The following is a 16,485-nucleotide window of genomic DNA, read 5'->3' as shown; positions in this document are numbered from 1 at the left end:
ACAGGTGGGCTGTGCTTGGGCCTTGGGTGGGTTCTGTGGGTCTTTGCCGGTATCTCTGGGCATGTGGAGTGGGAAGCCCTGGAGATTCTCTTGCAGAGTCACGGCAGGGAGCCCCACCCTCCCCACCCTACATGCTGCCTGCCTTTTGCTGGACCCCCTTCCCCAGGATCACAGCTTAGGGGTTCACGGCGTCCCCACAGCTCAAGCTCGGGCCCCACACTGTGGTGGTCAGGCCTGCGGGGGTGGTTTTCCTGGCTCAGTGCAGCCTCAGCCCCGCCATGCACCCCGCCCCACCGTGCATTCTGCCACCCCTGCCACCCTGGCTGCAGCCAAGTTCCCCTTAGGGCCTTGTGGACAGCCTGGCACTCTTCCCAGAGGTCTCAAGGAACCAGGGCAGCTCTGCGCCCGGCAGGGGCCTTGGCTTGGATGTGGGCATCTGGCCCCGATGAGTCCCCATCCCCGCCACCACAGCCGGCTCTCCTTGGGGCCCCGGGTCTGGGCCTCTCCTGGAGCCCCCCAGGCCCCTCTTGCAGCTCCGGGGACCCCAAGATTTCCTCCTCTGTGATGTGGACTCAGCCTCCTGACGCAGGCTGGCCCTTCTACCCAGGAGGCCGGGCTCTGCTCTCCTGAGCACCAGAGCCTTGCCCTGGGGGCGTCCCCTCTGAGGCAAGACCACCTCCAGGTTTTGTTTTGACTGGCATTTCCCTCGCTGCTCCACACCCCAGATTTGCAGAGGGCCCTTGGCCCGAGCCTGGAGTTGTGGACCCCAGGACCAGCAAGCTGGGGAGGGGCCTTGACTCCAGGGGCACCTTCTCAGTCCGCAGCAATGGCCCTGACCCCGGTCTTCCCTGCTGCTCTCGGGGCCTCCTCCCTCGCGGGCCCATTCTGCCCCCACCTGCAGCTCACAATTCTGGTCTCGGGCTGTCGTTCTGTCCCCATGCCCCGGACTGGTGTGGAAATCCATCTGCCGCAGGGGCCGCAGGGGTCGTGGGGGCGGGGGCCGGCTCCCTCCCCTCCGGGGTCTCCTCGGCCTTCTTTGCGCTCACGCTGCCCTCCGCCCCACAGATCCCCAGCCTCAGCCACAGTGTCATCTCCCAGACGAGCTTCCGGGCCGAGTACAAGGCGACAGGGGGCCCGGCAGTGTTCCAAAAGCCAGTCAAGTTCCAGGTGGACATCACCTACACGGAGGGCGGGGCGGCGCAGAAGGAGAACGGCATCTACTCTGTCACGTTCACGCTCCTGTCAGGTGAGCCGTAGCCGAGGCCCGGGGTGCAGGCTCCCGCCGCCCTGCCCGCCTAACGCCCCGTCTCCCCCAGGCCCGAGCCGCCGCTTCAAGAGGGTCGTGGAGACCATTCAGACCCAGCTGCTGAGCACACACGACCAGCCTTCCGCCCAGCACTTGTCAGGTGAGGGAGGGGCTCAGCTCGGGCGCCCCGAGGGCTGGTGAGTGGGGGTGCCCGCCCCCCGCCCGGCTGCGTGTGACCCAGGGCGCAGAGCCCTCCCCGCAGCGGCCGGCAGTCTGCATACCCAGGGAGGTAGGGCCCAGCACACCACACTGAAAGGCGCCTCTTGTCCACTGTAGAACCCCCCCCGCCAGCTCCAGGACTAAGCTGGGGCGCTGGGCTTAAGGGCCAGAAGGTGGCCACCAGCTACGAGAGTAGCCTCTGACGCTGGCAGGTAAGGCGTCCGGCCCCGCCACTGGGGCAGGGAGGGGCTGTGGGCAGGTCTCCTCCAAGAGCCAGGCTGGCCCCAGGAGGGCACCTCCCAGCCCCGGGCAGGCCGCACGGGCCCAGCACCCAGGCCAGTGCAAGCAGCCTCCGGAAGAGCGGTGACCAGGGTCCTGCCTGGGAGCCCTGCTGCCTTCGGGGCCCCCCGCGTAGCACTCTCCAGGACTGTGGGCCTGGCACCCACCCTCACTGACATGTGATGGGCAGGACAGAGGGGTCCTAAGGTCCCAGTCAAGGCAGGGCTTCCCAGCTAGGCCTGGGGGGCACACGTGGGGACGGGGCTGCCCAGACCTGAGGCCCTGGGGGCCACAGGCATCTGGTGGGAGCAGGCGGCAGCCGTGTGGGGGCGGGTGAGGCCTGGGGCAGGTGCATGAGCCGCGTGTTAGTGGGGCGTGTTAGCAGGGCGGGCGGTGCCTGTCTGCACGGAGGGCAGGCGCTCACCTGAGGCCTGTGTTGGGGCTGGGGTCCGGGAGCTGGGAGCGGTGTTCAGCCCCAGACCCTCCTCGGCGCCCCCTGCAGCCAGCCTTCTGTGCTTCTCTGTGGGGTCCGGAGACCAGACCAGCCCCGCTCGTCCACCCCTGCCCTTACCATCTGCATTCCATTGTCTGTGTCTCACCTGCCCCCCGTCCCAACATGCACCTCGTCCCCCGGTGGGGGGGCTGGAGGGCCCTCACCCCACGGAGGGGGCCGGCTCTCCTGGCCCTGGAGCCAGGCTGGCACGGGGCAGGGGCCTTTAATGCCTCCACCTCAGAGCAGGGCAGTGCTCACAGAGGGAAACTGAAGCTGGGGAAGGACAGTGCTTGTCCAGGGAGGCAGGCCAAGGGCTGGTGCGCTGCCCCGGTACCTGGTTCCTCTCTGCTCCTGGCCAGGCAGTGCCACCCTGAGAGGTACCGCTGTCAGTGAGCGTCCACTGCACTAGGCCCTGGGCACAGTAGTAAGCAGGGTGGACACGGCCCTTCCCCAGGGCCCCACTCCCAGGCCTGCGCCCACCTCAAAGCAGGGGCCTCCTTTGGCCCGGACCCCATTTTAGCCATGTGTCCAAGCCACATCCTGGGAGGTTCTTGGGTGCCCGCCCTGGGCAAGCCTGTCTGCCCTGCCTTCCTTCAGGGAGTGCTGGACTTGGAGAGCCCAACCTGGGACCCGAGCCCATCCCTCATCCCTGTCCCCTGGCCTTGCCAAGGGGTTTCCCTGTGCGCCAGCCTTTCCCTATGCCCTTCCTCCCACAATGGACAGTCCTGTCCAGCAAGGTCAGTCCCAGAGCCACTGCAGGAGGGCTTGGAAGCTGGGGCCCCTCAGGCACCAGGCCAGGGACCTGGTGGCCACTCACAGGCCCCGCCCAGCCCAGCCCAGGGAGGAGCGGCTGAGAGGACCCGTCCCTCGTGCAGAAGCCCCAGCGAGGGCAGTGGGGGCGCAGCCCTCCGCCCCTGGGCCCTGTTGCCTTCCCCACCCCAAGCCCCAACATCCCAGGCCCAGCAAAGGGAGGGAGAGGGTCAGGGAAGGGGGTGCCACCATGAGTTGCGGGTCACATAGGAGCCACATGGCCACCTGAGTCAGAGTGGCAGGGTAAGGACACACAGGTGAACAGTGTAGACCAGGACCACAGCCCTGGGCTGCTTAGCTGCACAGCAGGTGTCCTGAGCCCGGGGCAGGATGGAGGAGCGAGAGGGCCTGGGAGGCCCAGGGCAGGGACGGGCAGGGCCAGGTCCTTAGGTTCTGGTTGCTGCCCGGAGATGCTGCCCACTCCATGCTCCGCCCTCCTCCAAGCTCTACCCTGCTCTGGGCCCTGCCCCTCTCAGGCCTGCCCACCCAGGCCCTGTCCCCTCCCCAGGCCCCGCCCCCTCCCAGGCCGGCCAGAGGCTGCAGGCAGCACCAGCCTGAGGTCTGAGCAGGAAGCCTTTTTCACAAATCTCCCTCCCCCCTCTCTCCGTTCTGTGCTCCAGACACCACTAACTGTATGGAAATGATGACGGGGAGGCTTTCAAAATGTGGTAAGAACCCCTCACGCTCACCTGGGCCCCCCCAGCCTGTCACCCCCACTGCTCACCTGCAGCCTGCTCCTGGCCGGATGCTGCCCCGCCACCCCTGGGGCTCTCCTGAGGTCCCTGTGTACACGAGGGGTCTGGACACACCCGTGGCCCCGCAGGCGCCCAGCCCCCCACCCCTGCCAGGAGCAGCCTCGCTCACTCAACCCCAGGGTGGCCACAGGTCTGGCGGTAGGATCAGGGCAGGCCTGGGAGGGACCCCAAGGCTCAGAGGAGGAAGGGGTTCCTGAGCCCCACGGCTAGCCGGGGTCCCATGTGCTGGCTCTGGCGTAGGGTCAGAGTGGCCCCAGTTCTTGGGCAGGAGGCTGGTGTCAGGCCCTCTGTTCACTGCAGGGGGTGCGGGGAGCTGCCCGGCCCCACGCATTCACGGCCCTCTGCACCGCATCTGGTGGAGGGGCTCAGGTGGGGGCCGTGTTCAGGAGGTGAAGCCGAGGTGCCCCTAGTCGTGCACCTGGACAGCGAGCGCAGCCCCCCATCTGTGCCCCTTCCTCCTGCCATCAGGACTGTCTCTGGGACCAGGGCCCCCTCCAGCTGCTGCCCCCAGCTCCCCCACACCCAAGCTCCATGCCTGTCCACCCATCCATTCATCTGTCTGTCTGCTGCTGACCTCTGTGTCCACGCTGTGCCACCTGGGCTGGCCAGGGGCTGGGCACCAGGCCTCCTGGGAGGACCTTGGCAGGCCCACTGGCTCCAGCCTCCCGGCCGCCGGCCCAGGGTCCCGCTCGGCCTTGGCCTTGACGTCTCCGTCTCCAGAGTGGGGCTGGCCAGCGGGTGAGGCTGCAGGGCTGACCGGGAGGCCGAGGCTGAGGTGGGGGGGCCTGGGCCTTCAGGGAGGCCTGGTGAGGGAGGGGTCCCCACCGGCCTGGGCTCCGCCCGCCCTGCTTGCTGCCGTCCCGCCCGTCTGCCCGCCCGCCCGCCCGCAGGCCCTTCGTTCATTCGTCTGTTCTCTCTCTTCCCTCCCTTCCTCCTTTTCTCCTTTTTTCTCTCTTTTCTTTTTTTTTTCTTTTGTCTTCTGTTCTGTGCACCCAGGCAGCCCATTGAGTAACTTCTTTGACGTAATTAAACAACTTTTTTCAGACGAGAAGAATGGGCAGGCGGCCCAGGCCCCCAGCACGCCCGCCAAGCGGAGTGCCCACGGCCCACTGGGGGACTCCGCGGCCGCTGGCCCCGGCCCTGGAGGGGACACCGCGTACCCAGCGGGCAAGGACACAGCCAGGACAGGGCTGCCCGCCGCCCGCCGAGAGCAGCCTTAGACACATAGCCCCCTCCCCCAGCACGGCCCTGACAGCGGCCCAGGCCGCCTCGCCGCCCGCCACGTGTGGACCCGGGGCCGCGCCCATCTGTCCGCCTAGACGGCTGTGAAGCCGGGGAGGAGGGGCACTGGGGGCCACGCCGCGCTGGGCCTGCCCGTGCGCTCCCCTCGCTGTCTCTCTGCCCCTCTGACAACGCCCTGTTTCCACTCTGACACCAGGAATTATCCCGAAAAGTTAACACGTCGCCTCCACGAGGCCGCCCTCTGTGCTCTGCGCCGGATGCTGGCTGACCCAAGGCCGCTGCCGTGGATCTGTCCTCTCCTCTCCTGCTGCTGCTGCTGCTGCCCGCCCGGCGGCCAGGCTCTGCCCGCCTCTGCCTGCCCGCCCATCGCCTCTGCCCGCCCGCACGGCAGCTCTGCCCGGTCTCAGCTCCGCATGGCCATGGGGAGGAGGACCCGGCTCCGAGGGGAAGCTGCCCCCGGCCCACCCGACGGGATGCGCAGCGACCGGAGCCCTCAGCAGGTCCAGCCTGCCCAGCCGGCCTCCAGATCAGGGCCCAAGGGGGCAAAGCAGCCATGAGGCCCAGCGCCGTGCGGCCTCTCCTCGGCACCTCTCCTCCCTGCAGCTCCCTCCTCCGTCCAGGCACCTCATGCCGCCACGGCTCACGGGGCTCAGACGCTCCCCTTCCTTCCTGGCCATGGGGGGAAGAGACCCCGGAGGCCCGGAGCGCCCGCCCGCCCCGGGCTGGCCGAGACCAGTGTTACTTATTTGCGGTTTTACCTTACTGAGTTTCTTACTTCTCTGTTCAGGGAAGGGGCAGCAGCAGCGCCGTCCTGCCGTCTGTCTGTCTGTCTGTCTGTGTGTCTTGGGCAGGGTGGGGTCTGGGCCAAGGTGCCCGTGGACAGAGCCGGCGGGGGCAGCCGGTGGATGCGGCGCTGGCAAGCTACTGTAAACTTTAAAGAATTCCTGCAAGATATTTTTATAAACTTTTTTCCTTGGTTGTTTTTGGAGAAGGGTGTTGGGGGACTGGGGGCAGCGCTAGGCTCGGAGTTCCGCTCTTCGCTCTTGGTCCTTCCTGCACACGCACGCGCGCGCGCACATGCACACACACACGTATTCAGAGAAGGGTGCGCTTCGCTTGGCCTTGGCCCTGGCCCGTTCCGTGGGGGCCCGGGCTGGGGACCATCTTGGTTTCGTGTCCGAGTGTGGGGCAGGAGGAAGCCCGAACCGCCCACCCCCCCGAGACAGCAGGGGCACCGCAGGGTTCTTTTTTATTAAAATGACAAAAATTTAAAAAACACAAACAGCCAGGGAGCAAGGCAGCGGCGGCCTCTGCGCGTGGAGGGCCGCCTGTCCGGTCTGTCTCTGCCTCGGGGGCCACGGGCGCGGAGGCAGGTGCGATTGCACACCCTTGCTGTGACAAGTCCACTTTGCATCTGGTGCCTCCCGCCCGCCCTGTCCGCTCTCCTGTCGTGGGTAGATTTGAACACTTGTTACACGGACCCCCCGACCACAGGCTGGGATTTCAGTACATGGCAAAAAAGCGAACACCTAGAACAGCGAGAGCCGCGCGCGCCGGCGGGAGGGGCCGCTCCAGAGACAGAGGACACGGAAGCAATACCTCTCGTTAGCCTTCTTCCTCTTTTGTACTCGGGACACACGGACGTCGTGCAGACGGACAAGCCCCACCCAGTGTACCCCTGTCAAATAACTGTGAGCGACTTTAGTTCCAAACAATAAACTCCTTCCGTAAAGACACCTACGCCAGTCTCCGTCCAGGCGGGTGGGCAGGGCGGGACGGGGGGCCGCCTGGGGCTGGCTCCGCTGGGTGGCTGGCGCTGCTCTGCCCCAGCTGAAGAGGACAGGCTGCCGTGTGGGGCCGGGCGGGCAGCATGGGCTGGGCCGGCGGGGAGCTGGGTGCAGGACACAGATCTCTGCTGGGGATGGATGCCTGTCGAGCATGGACCCTGCCCAGCCACTGAGCTCTGCTGCCACCCGAGACGAGACCAGCACCTTTTTCTCCTGGAGGCTGAGCCTTGGGGCGCCTACCCAGCCTGGATGCCACGGGCCGAGGCTGGCGGGTGACCCTGGAGATGGTGGGCTGGCAGAGCACATGGTCCCTGCTGTGCCTACCTCGACCCCACACCAGCCAGCTCCGGCCTCTGCTGCTGCAGCACCAAGGACGGGTCCCACCTCCCGAGAGCCGCGGGCCACCCAGCCCCATGACAAGAGGGCTGCACCTGGGAGTCGCCACACAACTTTGAGGATGGACAAGAAGCGATCCTTGACGAGGGGTCTCAGCAGAGACCACAACGCCCGTGGGGCCTTCCCCTGGCCTCTCACGCACGCACCTCCGCCCCTACACGAGGAGGTCAGATGCAGCCTGGCCACTCTGCACCCACCATCTACCCCGCCACAGCGCCACCAACACGGGGGCCCGTGGTTTCTGCAGGGTGTCAGCACCGTACCTGGGCTCCACCCGCTAGAGCCGGTAGAGGCCTCCCAGCCCATGTGGCAAGCTGTTCCCAGGCCTTGCCACGTGTCCTGTGGAGGGGCGGGGGCCTGACTCTCCCCACGCCCCGTGCTGGAGGAGCGCTCCACGGCGGCACCATGCTCCTGGCTGCTGAGCTGGGGGCCCCGCCGACGTGGAGCTGGGCCTCCCCCACCGCCCGGCCCTGTAATGTCGCCTGGCCTCTGAGGGAGCTCGGGGCCCAGGAGGGAGAGGGAGAGGCCAAGGGGACCAGCTTCCACTGCAGTCGATGGACTGCATAATGTCCCGTTACCTTGAGCTTGAAAAAGGGGCTGGGGGAGGGGGTTTGGTTGCTGCATTCTGGCAAGGCACACGATTGTCTGGCTCCTGGGGCCCTGTGTGGCCAGCCGCCAGAGAAATGTCCTCGACCTGTAGTTCCACATCTGCTTTACTGAAGGAGCAGCTGACACACAGACCTCCTCCTCCTCCACTCGGCCCTCTCAATGTTTGCAGTCTGAAGTGTCAGCCTTAATGGGCACATGACTGGAGTCCCAAGAGAAAAAGCCACGGCAGACCACCAGCTTTCCGTCTGCCCGCCACCACGCTCCTCCAGTGGGAAGGAGCCACGTCCTGCAAGCCCCCTTTGACGTGAAGCTCTCCCTTGTCTGTAAGCAACAGAAACCAGGGCAAGCTAAGCCAAAACCTGTTAGTGTTGATATTTGCTAACATAAAATAAAAGCCAATACCCAAGCACTTACGATGTGCCAGACACTGTTCTGAGCACATCACACTTCCCTTTCTTGGACACACCCCGCACCCCACCACCAGCCCTCAGCTCTCTTGGGAGTGACTCAGCAAGGGGGAAGGTGAGCAGGGAACAGAGAGGGTGGCCAGGGACGGGAAGACGACCCCACGGCAGTGCTGTCTGCTGGAGAAGGGCAGCGGGGGCTGACGGACGAGGGAGGGGACGAACAACAGCCGTAGGGGCGCCGGGTGGGACTGTGGGTTCTGGCTGTCAGGCCCAGGCCCAGGCCTGCTGTCTGTCAAACTCACCCTGGGAGTCGGGTCCTGGGCAGGTGTCTGCATAGGTCGTCTCCTCTGGCCTCAGAGTGACCCTGTGAGAGCCCCCTGGCCCGTCTGACAGACATGTTAGTTTCCAATCACTGTAGGAACAAGTTACCAAACACCTAGTGGCTGAAAACCACAGAAGTGTGTTCTCTCAAGTTCTGGAGGCCAAGACCTGGGTCTCACGGGGCTAAAATCGAGATGAGGCCTGGGCTGCGTTCCTTCTGGAGGCCCCAGGGGGTCCTTTTCCAGCTCCTGAGGCTCCAGCATCCTTGGCTCATGGCTCCTTCCTCCACCTCCAAGGCCAGGGACGTCGGGCTGGGCCCCCCTGGCTCTCCCAGTTCCAGGGACCACCATGATCACACTGGGCCCAGACAGCTTTAATTCCCGTGCTACGTAAGGTGGCGTGTTCACAGGTTCCGGGAATCAGGGTGTGGACTCTTCTGGGTGGTGGCATGATTCTGCCTACCCGCCAGCAAGTTTCATGTCTACCTCACATGTGAAACACACCCCACTGCGAGGTCCCCAAGTCTCAACCCGTGACAGCATCAAGGCAAACCCCAATCCCACCTAAATCACCTGACTCACGTATAAATGGGGTTTTCTGTGGGGGAGGGGAGGTAACTAGGTTGGTTTATTTATCTGTTTAACGGAGGTACTGGGGATCGAACCCAGGACCTCGTGCATGCCAGGCACGTGCCCTATCGCTGAGCTACACCTGCCCCTGCAGGTGAGACTTCTGAGTATGATCCACCCTAGCAAAAAACTCCTTTCCATACGTGGACCTTTGAAACTAGGCAAGTTCTCTGCTTCCAAAACACAACGGTAGAACAGTCGTGAGATGCCCAAAAGGGGGGACAGCCGGGGGGAGGGTAAGCTCAGTGGTGCATGCACAAGGACGTCCTGGGTTCAATCCCCAGTACCTCCGTCAAATAATAAGTGGATAGATACATAAATAAACCTAACTACCCAGTATCTCCATAAACCACCCCCACAAAAGCCCCGAAAATGCAGAAGGGAGAAAGTGGAAGGAGGCAGGCGATTTCAAAATCCAGGCGGGCACACCCCATCAGCGCCCGTCAAGGCCCCGGCTGTGCCCCCAGGTCCCCCCTTTCCTCGGGAGGAGGGGGCCGGGCCCTCAGCTGAGGCGCCATCGGTCTGTCCTCCGCCCGCAGGATCTGCAGCAGAGGCCTTCTACGCCATCCTCTCTGGTCTGCTTCTGCTTTGCGGGGGAGGTAATCCGGCTTATTACTTATTTTGATGGAGGCTGGGGATTGAGCTCAGGACCTCGTGCGCGCTAATCGCATGCTCCACCTCGAAGCTGTACCCGCCCCCTTCCCATGCCCTCTCTGCCCCTCTCAGTCTGAGCTGGCAGGGATTCTGACGGTGCAAACCCTCAGACCTGCGGTGTGTGTGTGCAGGGCACTTGCTCCACAGGAGAAGGGCTCCTCAGGCCCTTCCAGGGAAGCTCTCCCCTGCGGCTCTTGCCGAGGTGGCCGAGGGTGTTGGCCACAGGGCTCCCCTGGTCAAAGCCCTCCGTGCGCTGGAGTGCTCTGCCCTTGCCCGTCCTGCGGCGTCGGCGAGAGGCTGCCTGGCGGCCCTCGACATTTCTCTAGAGCGCGCTGTCCTGACATGAGTCTCTTCATTCAATGTCTTTTGCAATCTGGCTCGACGGAGAATTTCTCAAATCATCACGTGTTCAGGGCCCTTTTGTTGAGCAGTTCTTCCCTCAACTTCTCTCTTTCATCTCACATTTTACTACAAGCAGCAAGAAGAACCCAGGCTGCGCCTTCCATGCTGCTTGGAGATCTGAGCTAAATACCCAAGCTGGCTGCTTACACGTCCTGCTGTGCACACGGCTGCAGGAGGACTGAACTCAGCCAAGCTTCCTGCCGCGTAAGCCTGTGTTTCCAGTTCCCAAAGACACGGTCCTCACGTGCGGAGCCCTCGCCCTCGGTGCTCTGACGTTCTTATCTCCACTGCAGACGTCTGTGCTGGCTTCAAGTGTTCCTCCAGGTGAATCCGGCTCCCTAAACTGTGCCCCCCGTTCACTTCTGAGTCTTCAGGAGCAGAGCCCTGAACATCCACACTTCTACCGATAATCTGTTGAAGGAAATCCAGGCTTTTCCTATGACGCCCTTCAAAGTTCTCCTGTCCTCTGCCACTGCCTCACCCAAAGCCGACTCTTCACGTGTGAGTCTCTGTTACAGCAGCATCCCACTCCTGCATTCACGGCCTGTCTCTGCTGTCACAAGTTACCGCGAGCTGAGTGGCTTCAGACAAAACCAACCTGTCATCTCACAGTGCTATACTCAGAAGTCCAGAATGGGTCTCACCGGACTGAAATCAAGGTGGCAGCGGTCTGCCTCTCCGGAGGGTCCAGGGGAGAACAGCCTTTTCCAGCTTCTAGAGCTGCCCGCAATCCTTGACTCACGGCACCCTCCTCCTCCCCCATCGGGCCAAGTCTCAGTCCCGCGCCACCTCTCTGCTCCTCCCTCTTCTGCCTCCCCTCCCACGTATGCAAAGTCCACCTGGATGGCCCTGGACACTCTGCCTGAACTCCTCTGGCCACTTCAACGTCACCCTGCCAGGAAAGGCAACACATTCACAGGTCCCAGGGACCAGGGCATGGACGTCATCAGGGCGGCTGTCACGCTGTCCACCAGAACAGAGGCAAGAGAACTAGCTAAGGCCGCACAGGGGGGCAGGTGAGTGAGCGGCTGTCAGAGCAGAGCTGGGGGTCAAGCCTGAGCGCTCCCCTCAAGCTGGGCTCTCACCACGGAGCCCGGGGCCTCCGTGCAGGCGGGCGCTGAGAGGGCCGCCTGCAGCCACCTTGTGGTGTGCATGGGGAGACTGACACGGACGAGGCTTCCCGAGGCCCCTGTGGGCCAGGACTCTGAGTTCTGCAGCAAGGGGCAGCAAGCTGGTGGAGACCTCAGGGCCTTTCCCTCACCCTTGGGAGGTGTGCAGGCTGGTCCAGCTGGCTCAGTCCAGCAGAGGCACCCTTCAGGGGACTGGTGCTGGTCCTCACCCTTCCTAATGACCAGTGCTGTGGCCACAACCCTCATGTTGCCCAGGAACTGCAAAGCCCCTTCCTGAGCCAGACCAACATGACCATGTGGGTCCTGGAAGCCTCCCTGCAGATATCCTGTGGCTCCTTGTGGAGACATCACTCCCTGGACCCAACACACACGCTCTGTATCACAGGTTTCACTCAGCAGCTTGAGCTGAAGTTGCAGTGACCTGCTGGCACCTCTACCCAACGTTGGCCATGCAGTCCCCAGCTGTCCTCACTCCTGCCGTGGACCAGCCTCACCAGGCCTCATTCCTAAACCCACAGGAGACACAGGCTGTGTGCCTGGCCTGCTACCCACACCCGGCAGCCTGGCTCCACCCTCTTCGTTTAACTCCCAGCGTGGCCCTCCCTGGGCCCCAGGGCATGACTCTGGCTCCCACATCCAGTCCATGTGGGACCTCTACTTAAGAGGTCCTTGCCCAGCTGGGAGTAGGGGGGGACATGCCTGGGGGAGGGGCCCATGCGACCTGTGGGCCAAAGTTTCGCAGTAAGGCCCAGACGGCGGAGGTGGTGGCAGGTGGCCAGGTGTTCTGGGAGGCGCCTGCCAGGAACAGGGTGGTGGCTGCCAAGCTCACCCCTCCCAGCCTCATCGGAGACGTCAGGGCTCAAGGGACCAGTAAGGTCCCCAGTGGGTGGGAGGTGTGGCTTGGATGTGGTCTGCATGCCCAGTGATGCGGGGTACAAAGGTACACACCCCAGTGAAGCAGCAGTGGGCTCCGAGGGGCGTGGTGGGTGCTCCAAGTGCGGCTGGCAGGCGATATGGGTAGAACCTTCTGGAACAATGCTCAGTAAAGCCATGGTGAAACAGTTCTGCGGTCCCCCATCTCCAGGGACTGAGTCAGTGGGTTTGGGGTGGCCCAGCACTGGGGAGCTTTCAAGCTGCCCGCAGTGAGCGCTGTGCGCAGGTCAGGGAGGTGCCCCAGCGCAGGATGGGTCCAGGAGACGGCGGGGGACCCTGTGGGGAGCCAGGGGCCAGCCAGTAAAGACAACGCACCCAGGATGCATGTGGACCTCCGGGGGAGCCCCAGGCCGGTCAAGGGGCAGCTCTGGGGGCAGGAAGAGGAGAGAGAACTGCAGCAGCAGCGAGGCCCACCCTCCGGCTGAGCAGGTCTGGGAGAAGGTGGTGGGGGAACTGGGTGGCCACAGTAGGCTGGGAAGACTGTGCAGGATGGAAAGGCCAGCCCAGGCTGTGGGAGGCAGAGGTGGCAGGGGGCCTGCTAGGCCCTGGGGGCTGGTGAGGTGCCAGGAAAGCAGAGAAAGGGTCTGCTGGCCACAGCTGGGCTCCGCGGCCAGGTGAGCGTCAGGAGGGCAGGAAACCTCGGACCCCGTGGGATGAAGGCTGGTGGGGAGGGCGCGGGAGCCCCAGTGAGCTGGGAGACAGGAGAGCAGGGACCAGGACCCTGTCATTTAAGGGAACCATGCGGGGTTAGCACGACAGGAGTTAACACTCAGAGAAGGCTGCCCCTGCATCAGCAGGCAGCATGTCAGATGGGGAGGGGGACACGACCTCGCTGGAACCCCTCTCCTCCATTCAGGGGGGCTGGACAAGCTCCAGGGCTGTTCAAGCCGCAGCCACTTCGGTCCCTCGGAGTCCGGCCCACACTCTCCCTGTGCTGGCCCTCAGGCCACGCTGCCCCATGCAGAGGTGGTCCCCACAGCTGAGCCTGTGATGGGCTGGCCAGGAAGCCCCAGCCAACTCCAGCCCACAGCCCGGGTCCCGGCTGCCTGCACTCAGAGGGCACAGCACAGGGAGAGTGGTGGAGGCCCCTGGAGACAAGGGACGCAAAGCCTGAACCCGCCCCCAGCCTCCCGTGGACAGGTCAGCAGGATACCAGCAGTCAGCCCTGGAAGTCAGTGAGAGGACAGAGCCCCCGGCGGCCTGCAGGGGCTGGGGAGGGCAGAGGGAGAAGGAGACGGTGGCCACAGAGTGAGCCCGGCCACCCCCACCTGCCCTAGTAGCCTCCACACGGGTCCCGGAGACGCCGAGGACACACACAGGCGCTGACCTGAGAGAACTGTTTTTATTACACCCGAATGGCGGGGGGCGAGCCAGCGGTGCTCTCCAGGGACGGCAGCCGCGACTCCACACAGGCTGCCCGCCCCGGCCCCTCGGCCCTGAGCCCGGCCAGCCCAGAAGTAACACAGCCTGTGGGCCCGGGCCCCACAGGGCACCTGCGCCCCCCACCTGCTCTGGGCAGCACCAGCCAAGGTCCGGACCAGGCAGGAGAGAGGAGGGAGAACTGGGAAGGAGTCGCTAGAAGCAGCCGCGCCCCCCGAACAAAACAAAGTGGCAGCGAGTCTGCAGCCCCAGCCCCGATGGGGGCCCTGCCTCCCGTGTTTCTGCCTGAAGGTGGGGCCCCAGGGCTGGCGGGTGGAAGACCAAGGGGAGAAAAGACCCCAGAAGGAAGTTCAGAACGTCAGTCCGGAAGTGTCTGCCGAGCGCACGATGGACTGGAGTCCAGAGATCCTTCCTAACCAGCGGCGCAGACGCCTGCCCGCCGGGAGGATGGCGCTGGGAGAACCGCGGGAAGTGGCCCCGGGTCAGAGGCGCCCACACGCCACGCGGCCGGGGGGCAGCGCCGCCTCTCAGACCTCTGCCCAGCGTGCCCAGCCCGTGTGCGCGCACACGCAGACACACGCGGGCACGCGGACCACGTCTCTGCACGTGGGCACGCCCGTCCGGCCGGGGCTCACCTCTCCTTCACGTGGTTCTGTGCCCCCGCGCCCCCGCCAGCCCCGTCCCCGCTGCCCCCGCCGCTGCACAGCACCTCCGTGAGGTCATCCATGACGGCGGTCTCTTTGGGGTCCAGCAGGTTGAACTCCCGGGCGAAGAGGATGAAGTGGACGTAGAGGGTGTTCAAGTGTCCGTGCAGCTCCAGGGCCAGGGTCTCCTTGAAGTGGGCTGAGTAGATGTGGGCCAGCACGTGGAACAGGTACCTGCAGATCTTTTTCACCAGGGACTCGAAGGAGCTGGGGAACTCCCGGCCTGCGGGGACGGGCCAACTGGTCACCCAGAGCCCGCTTGGTCTGCCACACCCTCCTTCCCCAGTGGCCAGAGGCCAGACAGGCCCCCCGAGTTCCCAGCTGGTGGAAAGGCGGCCAGCTGGGTGCTTCCTGCAGGACCTGCCTGGAGGGCCTTGCACCCCCTGCCCACTGCTCCTCTGACCCTGCAGCCCTCACTGAGCTGCCCACTGGTAGGCACTGGGGTGACACCCCACTGCCCAGAGGATGGCTGCTTGCCGAGCTGTACTGATGGCCTGTGAGGGGAGGGGCCTGCGACCCCGCCACACACAACCTGAAGCCCAGACTTGGCTCTGGGGTCACACGTGCTTCCCTGACAGGTGCTCCAGGGCTCTCTCCGAGGCCTGGGCTCCAGAGGAGGGGGCCCAGGTGACAGGAACCTCTTGCCAGCCAGGGGCTGCCCTCTGGCCACTCAGGATGGGCCTGGATCCCCGCTAGCCCCAGAGCACGGGCTGGGGGTGCCCTGACCAGCCCGGGCTCGCTCTCTGGGGACACATACCGTATTTTGTGGGGAACACGTCCTCATCGGTCACCAGCTTCTGTACGGAGCTCATGACAAAGTCGACGTACTGGGGGGCCGTGCACTTGACCTTCTTCCCCCGCTCGTCGTACCAGTAGTACTGTCTGCGGGGCAGAGGGGCCGTCACACGCCCGCCAGCCCCGCCCCGCCCCGCCCCGCCCCGCCCCGCCGGACACGGGGCCCCTGGGCAGGGCAGCCCCTCCCGTCCTCTACGGGGCAAGTGTCGTTAGGAGTTATATCAAGAGGCCCCGAGTCTGTTCTTAACAGGGCTACAAACCAGCTTTCCCGGCGCTTCTGTGAGGCTCTGCTGTGCCTTGTCACAGGGCCTGGACCCTCAGGAGCCTCCCTGCCACCACCACTGGAAGCCAAACCCTGCACGGGGCCCAGTGGGTGGAGGGGCCTCTGTAATCAGGAACCTGGTCCCTGGAGGCCCTCCAGCGCCCCCTAGCCTGCCCCCATTCAAGGGGCGGGCAGGCAGTCCCCAGGTGAGAGAGGGCCAGAGTGCTTGGGACATGGACACCCTACGTAAGCCCAGCCGGGAAACCAAGCGAGTCTCCTGGTTCACAGCAACCGGCCCTGTCCTCTGGCACAACAGGCAGACATCTGGTAGGCTCCGGCCGCACCACCACCATCCCCATGCTCACCCCAACCTGCTCCAGTCTTCCAGGCAGAAGGCCCTGCACCTGCAGGCTGGCTCAGGAGCAGGTGGGTGGGTGGGGGAGGGAGGGCACGGGTCTGCTGGGCAATGACCCACGTGGGCGCAGACTGCTGTGGTCATCCAGCCACTGAGTGACCAGAGCACCCTCTTCCGTGGCCTAGACCCCAACCCTGTGGCACCTGTACCAGCCAGAAAGGGCTTCACACAGACCTCCACCTGGCGCCCCTACCCATTTAGCTGATTTTACTGGCTTCAGAACTGGCTTAGACCAGGTCCCCCCATCACCTCAACCTTGCACCTTGCCCAGGCTGGGACTCCAGGCTGGCTCTGAACACCCCGCCCTGACATATGAGCTCACCAGCACCCCTGGGTGACAGCCATGAGGACTCACCTACACTCACCACTTTGCCAGGCCTGCTCTCAGGACAGCAGGGTCCCCATCTCATGGCCAGCCTGACTCTAGCCAAAAGAAGAGGCATGGCCTGCCCAAGTGGCCTCAAGACAGCCCTGCTGCCCACCTCCCCCAGCCTCCCAGCCCCCTAGCAGGACCCAGAGCTCTCCGCTGCCCCCAGCACCTGTTGGCTCATTTGTACCACTGGCAGGACTGGGGGTCGGGCTGCAAGACTTCAGGCCACCAGGAAGGAGGCCAACCC

General features: G+C 64.6%; 2 protein-coding genes across 14 annotated transcripts in view; one reads left to right on the top strand and one right to left on the bottom strand.

Moving 5' to 3' along the window:
• The window catches only part of BRSK2 (BR serine/threonine kinase 2), a 61,374-nt gene extending 54,594 nt beyond the window's left edge, over positions 1 to 6,780 (top strand). For 2 of the 11 annotated variants that reach the window (XM_072970564.1, XM_072970562.1), the window contains 4 exons: positions 1,066 to 1,246; positions 1,317 to 1,406; positions 3,668 to 3,715; positions 5,241 to 6,780. In XM_072970564.1, the coding sequence (XP_072826665.1) occupies positions 1,066 to 1,246; positions 1,317 to 1,406; positions 3,668 to 3,715; positions 5,241 to 5,260 (339 nt within the window). In that variant the 3' untranslated portion in view covers positions 5,261 to 6,780. Of the gene's footprint in view, positions 1 to 1,065; positions 1,247 to 1,316; positions 1,407 to 1,582; positions 1,678 to 3,667; positions 4,597 to 4,846 lie in introns of those variants that run through there. The other 9 variants (XM_072970560.1, XM_072970559.1, XM_072970563.1 and 6 more) reach the window with 6 other exon arrangements.
• A 6,860-nt stretch (positions 6,781 to 13,640) lies between these two features.
• Positions 13,641 to 16,485, bottom strand: part of MOB2 (MOB kinase activator 2) — a 52,886-nt gene continuing 50,041 nt past the window's right edge. For 2 of the 3 annotated variants that reach the window (XM_072970554.1, XM_072970553.1), the window contains exons 4-5: positions 15,154 to 15,278; positions 13,641 to 14,619 (exon numbers count right to left, since the gene is read on the bottom strand). In XM_072970554.1, coding sequence (XP_072826655.1) covers positions 14,324 to 14,619; positions 15,154 to 15,278 — 421 coding nt within the window. In that variant the 3' untranslated portion in view covers positions 13,641 to 14,323. Of the gene's footprint in view, positions 14,620 to 15,152; positions 15,279 to 16,485 lie in introns of those variants that run through there. The other variant, XM_072970555.1, reaches the window with a different exon arrangement.

The sequence above is a fragment of the Vicugna pacos genome, chromosome 10 (assembly GCF_048564905.1).
Source record: "Vicugna pacos chromosome 10, VicPac4, whole genome shotgun sequence".
Lineage (NCBI taxonomy): Eukaryota > Metazoa > Chordata > Mammalia > Artiodactyla > Camelidae > Vicugna > Vicugna pacos.
The sequence above is the reverse complement of the archived record's forward strand: the minus strand, read 5'-3'. Positions and strand labels throughout refer to the sequence as shown.